The sequence below is a fragment of the Phacochoerus africanus genome, chromosome 2 (assembly GCF_016906955.1).
Source record: "Phacochoerus africanus isolate WHEZ1 chromosome 2, ROS_Pafr_v1, whole genome shotgun sequence".
Taxonomy (NCBI): Eukaryota; Metazoa; Chordata; class Mammalia; order Artiodactyla; family Suidae; genus Phacochoerus; species Phacochoerus africanus.
In genome coordinates this window covers 31586536-31598320 of record NC_062545.1, presented here as the reverse complement: position 1 = coordinate 31598320, position 11785 = coordinate 31586536, and the positions used below count along the sequence as shown (strand labels likewise).

General features: G+C 42.6%; 1 protein-coding gene across 1 annotated transcript; it reads right to left on the bottom strand.

Moving 5' to 3' along the window:
• Positions 1-5219: 5219 nt before the first annotated feature.
• Positions 5220-8363, bottom strand: CCN2 (cellular communication network factor 2). Its single transcript, XM_047758539.1, has 5 exons — positions 8234-8363; positions 7886-8108; positions 7335-7586; positions 6990-7201; positions 5220-6596 (listed from the first exon to the last, which is right to left on the bottom strand). Exons 1-5 carry the CDS (start codon positions 8297-8299, stop codon positions 6300-6302), a joined length of 1050 nt encoding a protein of 349 aa, XP_047614495.1. The 5' UTR covers positions 8300-8363; the 3' UTR covers positions 5220-6299.
• Positions 8364-11785: the final 3422 nt, after the last annotated feature.

Genomic DNA, 11785 nt, shown 5'->3' with positions numbered 1-11785 from the left:
ACACATGTTAACTGTGCTAACAAAAACTGGTTAGAATCTGTTGACCTAATGCAAGTCTTAATATGTTTTATATTCTTGAGAGGTAAATTCTAATTCATCAATGATATTTTACACTTCTTACTAATTCTTCTTTGATTATCTTTTAAATGTCTAACATAGAAGAGGGTCTCCATGTCTATTGCTTCGGTTCTATATTTAGCTTTGGAATCTGAAAGTATTTTAAGACTGTATTTTACATTGTTTACTTTATTCTTAGTCTTAGCAACAGTCTATGTATAATAAGGATGATTCATGAGGGAAGAAAATCTCCTATGGTTTTATTTATGGAATTGGAAAATGAGGTGAGAGAATACACTGAGTATTCATGAATATGCGAATAACCCAGAGGCTATATGTGTGTTGCACATGTTCCTGGGCACACGGCAAATTAAGGAATAGTGACTCAAATGGCTGTGTATTTATGTATTGTGAGTTGTTTATGTAACTCTGAGATCATGAAAAACTAAGAATTTTTGGTACATTCTTTGCTATTTCTTAATGAAAAGTTAAACAACTTATTTTAAAAAGCTTTCTCTGATTATAAAATAATGCATGTCCATTGTAAAATTACAGAAAAAAATTTTTAAATAATATAAATTACTTTAAATTGACCATCATGAGATAAATATTATTAAGATATTTGTTTCTTTTAAAAATTATCTCTGGATTATGTCTGGGGTTGGTACAGATTGGTCCAGTCTCTTCTGAGGCACTGTGAGTTATATGTAATACCAAAGATATGATACTGAGGTCGTCAAGGAAATATTGTATTTAGTGTGTAATGAATAGGTTCTCTGTTATTCTCAGGTGACCAATTAGGTTTTTTTCTTTAACTATCATAACGAGCTAATGAAATTAAGGATAGATGATAGGCTTAATACACTGCAATTCTTGTTCTCATAGAAGCTCGGATTGCCCCATCTTTAGTAGGAGTCTTTTCAATGTGCCTCCTGAATCCTTTCAATATGATCTTAATAGTCCTTGTTACCTTCATTATTATCCAATATGAAAAGGTGTTCCTTGCATAAATGTATTTATCTTACACATTTCTAGCTCCAGTCCTGGAGTCAGCCATTCTCCAAGAAGCCCTAGTTTCTTTTAGTGAAAACTAACATTTCAAGGGCACAGTCTGGGCCTAGGGATGCTCATTGCTCTGAGTTGTCATTGTAACCAAAAAAAAAAAAAAAAAAGCTGGTATTTATGCTGATATTTCTCATTCAAATTTAGGACTACACAATTAAATATAACTGCTTTATATTAATTACATCTGGATTTTCTAACTTCCTCACTAAGAATCATAGTATTCAGCAATCCCAGGGGTAGTGTTAGAACGTCCACAATGGCTCATTTGCTTTATGCCACATTCCACACCCCAGAGTCTCAGAATGGTAATGAATAATACCACCACCACTACCACCACCACCACTAATAAAAGGAATTAAATACTTTGTGTGTGTGTGTGTGTGTGTGTGTGTGTGTGTGTATGGCATGTGATAACTCTCTCCCCAAACCTTTTATGGTTGTACTTTACACTGTCAAAATCTATAGCCACTATATACTATACTTTCTCCTCTTTGGCCAAATAAAGGCTAAATAAAAGTATTTGCTCTAGAGTTAAGTTATATTTAAAGCTCGCCACCAGTCTTTATGTTAACATCTCTCAGACTTTTTTGTTTTTAGACCTTCTTCTCTAGTAGATTCCTCAGAAAGCATAAATAAACACAGGAGCAATATGCTCTGAGGTTTTATGGTTTGTCTTTATTCTTGAATATCGGTTTTGAAAGATAAAAAATCCTTTGGCTCACATTTTCTTTCTTTGAGTAGCTTAATATATTATTATAATTTTTTAATATGAAAGTTTGCTGTCATTATTAGAATAATAAATTTTCTTTTACTTATAAGGTTCTCATTATTTTTGTCTAGATGTCTCACAATTTTTTCTTTTTTCTTTATATTGTAGCAGTTTTACTAGAATATGACTTAGTTTTGGTTGATTTTTTTTTTTCTTTTTAGAGCTGCACCCACAGCATGAAGAGGTTCCCAGGCTAGGGGTCTAATTGGAGCTATAGCTGCCAGCCCACGCCCCAGCCACAGCAACACAGGATCCAAGCCATGTCTGCAACTTCTACCACAGCACATGGCAACACCAGATCCTTGACCCACTGAGCAAGGCCAGGGATCGAACCCACAACCTCATGGTTCCTAGATTCATTTCTGCTGTGCCATGATGGGAACTCCAATGTTGGTTGATTTTACTAGGTATATGGCATGCTCTTTCAGTGTGTGCTTTCAAATCATTTTTCATTTCAGTTTTCTTTTTTTTTTCCTTGTCTTTTTTAGGGCTGCACCCCCATGGCATATGGAGGTTTCTAGGCTAGGGGTCTAATTGGAGTTGCAGCTGCTGGCCTACACCACAGCCACAGCCACCCCAGATCTGAGCCGTGTCTGCGACCTACACCACAGCTCATGGCAATGCTGGATCCTTGGCCCACTGAACAAGGCCAGGGATCAAACCCACAACCTCATGGTTTCTAGTCAGATTCATTTCCACTGCTCCACGACGGGAACTCCCGTTGCAGTTTTCTTGATTTACCATTTTTGATTTTTTTCTTCTTTAGGAATTCTTGCTATTCATATGTTGGACCTTCTTTGCCTATCTGTATTATTTATCACTTTTTCTTGAAACTTTTTAATTCTTTTTTTATTAAAAAAATTCCCTCCTCCTCATCTATTCTTCTTATGAAATTATCTGTTGTGTTTATTTACTCTTGTGTTCCTTCTAGTTTCCTAATATTTCTTTTATTTTTAGTTCCTTTTTGAGATTTTATCACATTTCCAAGTTTTATGAACTCTGATTTATGCTGCCATCTTATGTCATTAGTTGTTTCCTTTTAATCATTTATGTCTTTTTTTTTTTAACATTGTTTTGAAATAGTAGGTTATATATTTGACATGTTTTCTGGGCATGTATTTCTGGCATCCTTTTATTATCTATAGGAATGTTATTCTGTCCTTTATTCTTATTTTTTTCATATAACATTATGTAGGGATTTGGCTTTGATAATTTTTTTTTTGGTATTTTTTTCTGTGAATTAGTTTTCCTGAACTTTAGGAAGGAGGTTTAGTTTAAGTAGCTTTTCTAACTTCACAGAGCTCCCTCTTTTATTGTTTTCATGCAATATTAAAAATATGGCCATTTGCTTCCTGAGATTTTGAACCTATTTCTCTTCTCATTTTTACCTGGACCTTTTCTCTCAATGTCTTTGTTGTTTCTGACCTGCTTAAGTTTGATTTTATTCCCAAGAATGTGGAATCCTCCCTTGGGAGAGTCTTGGTTTGTAAGTTTTGTTGGAGTGAGCAAAACCCTTGCCTGTCCTCAGGCTGGTCTCCTTTATTTCACTGTTGGCTATTTTGGAGCTCTCCTCTTCTCAGAAGCATCAGACACCCTGTTTCATTTCTTTGCTTTTTTTCCACATGTATGCTGACATAGTGCAGGTCTTGTGGTGGTTGGTGAACCTCATTGATGTCTTAGGGTTCCAGGGATGCTTTTCCATCTAATTTTGTTATAAATATTTCTAATGGTGTTTGCATTTAGTTACTCTGCTTTTATGAGAAGATTTGGAAAATCTAAAATCTATCCTTCCATTATTACTTCTATCTTGCCAGAATTCTCAAATTCCTTTTAAAACAGACAGGCTCATTTACCATGACCCCCCCCCCCTTTTTTTTTTTGGTTTTAGGGCCACACCCACCTCATACGGAGTTCCCAGGCTAGGGGTTGAGTTGAATTGCAGCTGTAGCCACCAGCCTACGCCACAGCCACAGCAACACCAGATCTGAGCTGCGTCTGCAACCTACACCACAGTTCACAGCAACGCTGGATCCTTAACCCACTGAGCAAGGCCAGGGATCGAACCTGCATCCTCTGTTACTAGTTGAGTTTGTTACCACTGAGCCACAGTGGCAGCTCTGGCTCTTCATTTTTGCAGCTAGAGGTCAACTGACAGAAAGGAAATGTAAACCAAACAATGTGTTCTGTGTGTGTGTATTTGTGTGAGTTTATTTGGGGAAGAGGGGTGCAGCTGCTGACGGCATTGCTATATAGGAGTTTGTATCCTGAAAGCTCAATGTTTTGACCAGAAATACTTTTCACATTTTGAACATGGGAAGTTTTTCCTTTGGTTTGTGGCATGGGCACTGTTTGTAGAACTGGTCTTTATTTTTGGATGTATTTTTGTCTCTTAGAATGACACTGGCACTACAACATTGCTAATTACCTTGTGATGGGTTCATCTGTCTGCAACTATTTTTTTTCCCTAGAATCCACAGCTATTCTAATTTGGAAAAAACTGGGCTTCTAGTTGCTCCTGGAGAATTTTTTTGTTTGTCCCTTATTTTAGTTGACTTTCAGTAGAGACCTGGAGAGGTCCAGTATCATTTCCACACAGGGCTGCTTGAACAATTCTATTTTGTCAAACCACTTGGTAAACTATTGATCCTGAGATCTGAGAAAGTGAAAAACTTGGGGAAATGGGGGAATTGTTTTTGATTTAAGGCAAATATCTGTTATACAAATGAATGGAAGATTTGCTTATCCTTTTTCCACTTATGCTGTCATCCATTTGTGATTGGTTATCATGGCAACTGAAAACAAAATTATGGAAAGTAAGACTTATTAAGTTATTCCATTTTAATGGAGATTTTACTTTTTCAGATTTAACACTAAGATATTGAAATTAAAAAATAGATCTAGATCATCCAAAGTCAAAAATTATTTAAAAATTTTCTATGTGCTGGGCAACAGAGGCTAGTTTGTGAAGGTTTGAGCCAACAATGGCCAGAGAGGTATTACTTAAATGTAAGAAGAATTAAGTGTAACACAATAGGAGTCAGTTAGTGGAGAGTGAAATAATCAAGAGAGAATTGAATTTAAGTGTTTATAAAGCACTGTGAAGATAACAAAAAATGTGTGCTCAGCATAGTGTGTGTGCCTGCAAATTTGTGACACTTGATTCAGTGTGAAATGTGTTTAAGTTCTATTGGAGCATTAACCAATTGCTTAGAGTAGATGATAAAAGATATTTAGAAAATTGGAAGTGGATTGTTCTAGACAAACAAAAGCTTCTCATCTTTACTCAAGAAAATGCAGAAATACTTAGAATAAATGAATAACCAAGACCTTTATAGAAAAAATATATACTTTATTTTCAACTAGAAAGGTGCAAACATGTAACTTTTGGTCACACTCTCAACAAATAAACTGTCCAAAAAACAGTCATAGTCAAAGTAGAAACAAATGCTTCCAGGTGGAAAAACCAATCAGCTGTATAGAGCCACTCATTTTTTAATAAAAGTCATTTTTTCATTAAAAGTGAGGCTACCACATTTCCTACCTACAAATCAGACTGCCAAGGACATTTCTGCTGCCTCACCTTCAGCAAACAACCTGTATTGATTGATGAACTGCTGCTCTTAACTGAGCAGAATTTCCATTCGAATGTCTATTCCATGCTTTGAATGATCAGACAAGCTTTACATCCTACCTATGGTGTTCAGAATGGAGGCTAACATTTGAAATACCAAAGCATTAAAAACAGAAACAAAAAGGCACAAACAACTTTAAATTAACTTAGATAACTGTACAAATATATATATATATACACAATATTTACAATATCAATTAAAAAAAAAAAATCTGGCTTGTTACAGGCAAAACAGCTTGCCACAAGCTGTCCAGTCTTACAGACAGGATTCTGATTCCTGAACACTCAACCGAATCAGAATGTCAGAGCTGAATCTTCTGTTCTGACTTAAAGAAGAACTTGACCCAGCCTCCTGACAGCTGGAGAATACACATCTCAGCTGTCATTGGTGCTAAAGGCAGCTCAGTGAGCATGCTCAAGTTTTCCTTCTCAATGACACCCAATAGCAGTAACATCCCTGCCGTAAGATGACAAGACTCTCTACTCGTGCCTTCCCAGAGCTCCTAAAGCCACACAGCATACATCCCGGTGCTCTGCACTAATACCGTCCCACGGTCAAGTCTGAACTTTCTTCAAACCAGTGTCTGGGTTTGATAGACTCTTTTTTTGAATGTCACATGGCACACGATTTTGAATGTTGGTGGGAATTTTCCTTTGTCCCCCATTAGAAAAACATTTAAATAACCTGTGCTACTGAAATCATGTTTACGCAAAAATGAGATGTGAATCAGTTCAAGTGACAGTCTCAAGTGTTCATGGGTCTCACTCTCTCTGGCTTTAGGCCATGTCTCCATACATCTTCCTGTAGTACAGGGACTCGAAGATGTCATTGTCACCCGGGCAGTTGTAATGGCAGGCACAAGTCTTGATGAACATCATGCTCTTCTTCATGACCTCACCATCGGGACACTTGAACTCCACAGGAAGGGTGGTGGTTCTGTGAGGGGTGCAGCAGCGGCCGTCTGTGCATACCCCGCAGAACTTAGCCCGGTATGTCTTCACGCTGGTGCAGCCAGAAAGCTCAAACTTGACGGGCTTGGAGATCTTGGGGGTACGGATGCACTTTTTGCCCTTCTGAGGAAGACAAAGGAGAAGAGAGGAGGGAAAAAAAAAAAATTAATGACTGCAAGGGGTGTGGCTTTCTTCAACTTCTGTGTGTTCCAGGCTTCTGAGCTGTCTGACTTCTGTTTATATTTTGAGGAGGGGAAGTTTGACTCTCCTCTGCCAGTTTTCCCAAAATAGACATAGCCTCTTTGGGGATGTCTTGAATGAACTCACACTGTGGAAGATTTCCTAGTGGAAAACTGGTGGTTCCTATTACATAACATCTTATTCCAGCAAAACAGCTCAATGGTTAGATATTTTTGGAGGTAACAGGCCTCTAAGAAGGAGGGCTGTAAGAGACCTAACCTTGGTCCTGTCCCCTCTTGTTCCACGAAAATGAATGAACAGGAGCTGGACACCTACCTTAATGTTCTCTTCCAGGTCAGCTTCACAAGGCCTGACCATGCAGAGGCGGCTCTGCTTCTCCAGTCTGCAGAAAGCGTTGTCATTGGTAACCCGGGTGGAGATGCCCATCCCACAGGTCTTGGAACAGGCACTCCACTCTGTGGTCTGGACCAGGCAGTTGGCTCGCATCATAGTTGGGTCTGGGCCAAACGTGTCTTCCAGTCGGTAAGCTGTGAGAGCAGAGCGCACAAACGCGAGGTTAGACGTCAGAATACGACCTTTCCCCCAGCCCTGGGCAAAGTCAGGGCTCGGCCCCCCCTGTGGGAGAATCACAAGGCTGACTTAGAGAAAGGCTCAGCTCACCGGCCAGGGCAGGGCCGACCACGGTGTGGTCCTTGGGCTCGTCACACACCCACTCCTCGCAGCATTTCCCTGGCAGCTTGACCCTCCGCGGGAAGGGGCAGTCGGGGCTGGGCAGGCGGACGTCCATGCTGCACAGGGGCACGCAGCCCACGGCCCCGTCCAGGCAAGTGCACTGGTATTTGCAGCTGCTCTGGAAGGACTCTCCGCTCCGGTACACCGTTCCTCCAAAGACGCAGGGGGCACCATCTTTGGCTGAAGGACAGGAAGGGGAAATGGGGGGGATGCAGGGTCAAGCATTGGTTCCCGAGCCTCTCACAAGGAAGCGCGCGTCGGGGTTGCGGGCTGGGAGCAGGGCTCCGGGGCCGGGCTGCTAACAGCCAGAAGAAGGGACTCAATTCGAGCAGCTTTATTATCTGGCGGGAAGGTGAGCGTGAGGGTGACTCGGGGAGGTGGCGCGACATCGGGTGCCCCCGCCCGGGCGCTCCGGCGGTGGCGGCGCGGGGCGAGAGGTCTGGGGGAGACGGGGTGGGGACCGGGGCTGCAGGTCTTACCTGTGCACACTCCGATCTTGCGGTTGGCCGGCGAGCCGAAGTCGCAGAAGAGGCCCTTGTGCGGGTCGCAGGGGTCGCGCTCGGTGCACAGCTCACCCAGCTGCTTGGCGCACACTCGGCAGCAGCCGCAGCCGTCCAGCACGAGGCTGACGCCGGCGGGGCAGCGCGGCGCCTTCCCGGCCGCGCACTGGCACTGGCCGCTGCAGTCCTGGCCAGAGGCGGGCTGCGGAGGGAGGCGGCGGGTCAGCCGGACGCACGCCCCTCGGCGCCGCGGGGTCCCCTCCCCACCCCCGGCCCGGTGCATCCCTCCCCCCGGCGCCGGCCGCCGCGGGGGTCTCCGGCGCTTACCCGGCTGCAGAGGGCGAGCAGGAGCACGAAGGCGCAGCGGACCGGGCTCAGGCCGGTGGCGGACATGGTCGGGGCGCTGCGGGCGGCTGGCGGCGAGCGCGGCGGCGGGGCTGGGGTGGCGCGGCGGGCCGGGCGGGCGGCGCGGGTTCGGGCCGGAGGCGGGAGCCTGGAACGCGCCGGGCGGCTGTCTCGGGAGCTGTCGGCCGGGGCGGCTGCCGTCGGACTGAAGGCGGTGGGTCGCCGGCGGTGGGAGTCGGGCTGACTGCCTCCTCTCAGCGGGGAAGAGTTGTTGTGTGAGGCTGAGGCGGGCGGCCCGAGGCTTTTATACGCTCCGGGCGGCCCCGGCTCGCCGATGAGCTGAATGGAGTCCTACACAAACAGGGACATTCCTCGCATTCCTCCCCACCTTCCTGCCTCATCAACTCACACCGGATTGATCCTGACCCCTTGACACTCAGCATTCCTCCCGTCTGAAAAAGCTGGCACACTACAGCTAACCAAAAAAAAAAAAAAAAAAAAAAAAAAAAGCTCAGTATTTCCAGCACCAAATAGGATTTTTTCCCCCTTCTCTCTTTGCACCACTCCTGATTTATATCATTTAAAAACACATCAGCCATGCTTATTATTATTTTTATTCCACTACTTCTGTTTCTAATAGCTGTGCCTGTTCTACCCACTGACATAAATCCTTTGTAGGAGGTTAGGAGGTAGGTATCAGAAGAGGCTAACAGCAGGGATTCCTAAAAAATTCGAAAGGATTTCCTTTTTATTGTTTTTGTAATGATTTTAGTTTCAGAGGCTATGCGCCTTTGAAATTTTGCAGAGAGCAGAAGAGGAGTTGGTTGCTTTTAACTGCTTGAGATCCTCAAGAAGCAGAAGCATATCTGCAAATCCCCGAATTTCATATTGGAAATGGAGGAATTTGATCATTTGTCACTTGAAATAACACTTTGGATGCCCATGGCCAGTGGCCACATAGACAGGAAAGAGAAAACAGCCAGGAGTCTAAGTATGGATGCAGTTTTCTGGGGGAGTTTTCTACCACTCTTGCTTTTTTCTCTCTTAACACTTACAGCAGTATTATTGTTGCGGGTATCAAGAAGGAAAAGGGATGGGTGGGCTTCAACATTTCCAGAAAATTCCATGTGATGTTATGTCAGAGCAAATGATTATGTGTTGAGTAGGTAGAAGTGCTGGATGTTGGGGTGAAAAATGGGGTGGGAAGACAAGGCAACTCTACAGGAGGGGACCAGCAAGAAGCTTGGGGTTTCTTTGGGGGAGGTGTTAAACACAGTTGGGGGGTCTTTGAAAAATAAGTGATTTTTCTTATACTAAAACCTATAATCTTCAAATGTGAATTAACAATCCGATTATATAACAAGAACACTGAACCCCATTATATTTGCTTACAAACTAAGAGTGTCTGTAAATAATATATTTTAGTGACTCTCCACACATCTATGAATAGCGATTGTTACTTCTTATTACCCAAGGAGCCGGTAACCTAATGGAGTGAGATCAGGTCAAGGAAAGAAGGAGTTTTATTCCCTCCACTTGTGTGCATATGTCAAATATGGCCATTAAAGTCTAAGCATATGTTAGCTTCACTGAAGACTGAGTTAATTGACAGTGCTTTCCTTTAGAATTTATAGTTTAGTTGCTTTTGTGTTAATAACTCCAGTTACCATTTTAGGTAAAGAGAATGATTCCAGAGCTATGCCATTTTTTCCGATTGTGGTGCCATATTGTTTGACACTAGTGTTACCAATGAATAGATTCATTTTAGTTGTTGACACATCCGTGGAGAGGTCTAAGATAAACCTGTCTGATTCAGATGCAAAGGCCAGCTTTCCAAATCGTTACAGATTTAGAATCTGAAAACAGCCTGTTTAAACTGGCTACATTTTTTTTTTCAAGTTTCATTTCATTCTGTTGAAAAGGAGCCAAGAGAAAAAAAAAAAAAAACAACCTACTCCAGCTTCAGCACAGACCACATCATCTGTGCACAATTACCCCGTTAAATGATCCACATGTTGTACAGTGTAGTTGCATGTCAACAGTGTGAATGGCCAGCGATGGGGGCCTCTGAAGCTCAGGAAGAATTTTCATCATTGTTATTTAATGTTCTTTCCAAGCATTCCTCAAAGAGAAGAGGCCTTCAAAGTTCCTATTTAAAGAAGGAACATTCCAAGTTATGTTAATAGCCACATGTGTATTAAAGGCAACTTGGCCCCCAACTTTTTCTTCCCCTGTGGATGATTTTAAACGTTCAAAATATGTGGGAAGCCACAGTGAAATCTTTCAAGACCTAAACCCCCAATTATATCTACCACTAATGGTTGGAAAGGTGTGGTGGATGGGGAAGGGTCGGGATGTTAAGCTGGAACCTCACCCAAGGTGGCATGTGGCCTGGGCCATGAGCAGGGTGCGGTGGTGGGGAGAATGGGTTGGGAATTTTGGAATCCTCTGGAGAGTCTAAGAGCCAGCCCCCGTGTACAGCAGAGTGGAGACTCATTCATGGAGGGGATACAGTGCTGGACTGGGTTACAGTTGAGTGACGTGGGCTGTATTCTTGGAACTGCCATTCACAAATCTTAGGGCAGTCACAGAAGAGTCATAGTCCTGAGTTTCTGTTTAGAAAATGATGGTAATAACGAGACTATTTTATTTCGTCGGGTTTAGGGATAGTTAATTAGATTACAATTCTCAGAGAATTGGTGATTTTATTTTTTGGACCTTTCTTGATTTTTTTCTTTTTCCACAAGTATAACAAGTATATCCCTATTCAGCTGTCTTGTTAAAAATATCAGGACATAGTCTAAAAAGAATTTGGTTTTACTATAAAATTCATGTGGTCCCTTGAAGTTTCAAAAGTCCATAGTTAGCGCCAATGTGATAGTTTTAAAGTTGGCTAAGAGAAAATAGGCATGTGCTGAAGTATATAGAACATGGAATCTCAGAATACAAAAATATGTTGTGCATTGTAAGGTTAGGTTGGGGCTTTATGATGAAAATCCTTTTGAAGGGTTTAAAATAAAAGATTATTAAGGGAGTGACAGAGATGGTGTTCCCATCGTGGCTCGTGGCAAGGTGGAAAGGAATCCAATTAGTATCCATGAGGATGTGGGTTTGATCCCTGGCTTCGCTCAGTGGGTCGGGGACCTGGCGTTGCCGTGAGCAGATGCAGCTTGGATCCCGCGTTGCTGTGGCTCTGGCGTAGGCCAGAGGATACAGCTCCAATTAGACTCCTAGCTTGGGAACCGTGGATGCAGCCCTAAAAAGCAAAAAAAAAGAGAGTGACAGAGAGAGTATGAATGCACCTAAGACATTCACAAATTCAAAAGTATGTTTATATTGTGATATGGACCATCAAATGCCAGGAAGTTCAAAGGGAAAGGCTGACACTCATGCCATGGGATCTGAATTCTTGTGCTATTATAAATGACTCAGCAAATGTTTGCGTGCCCCTGGGCGGTAAAGTGGAAATAGTGGCTTCTTATAACTTCTTCCAACTCTGACTTATCCCAACCCTTTTGATTGACAGCAGGTCAG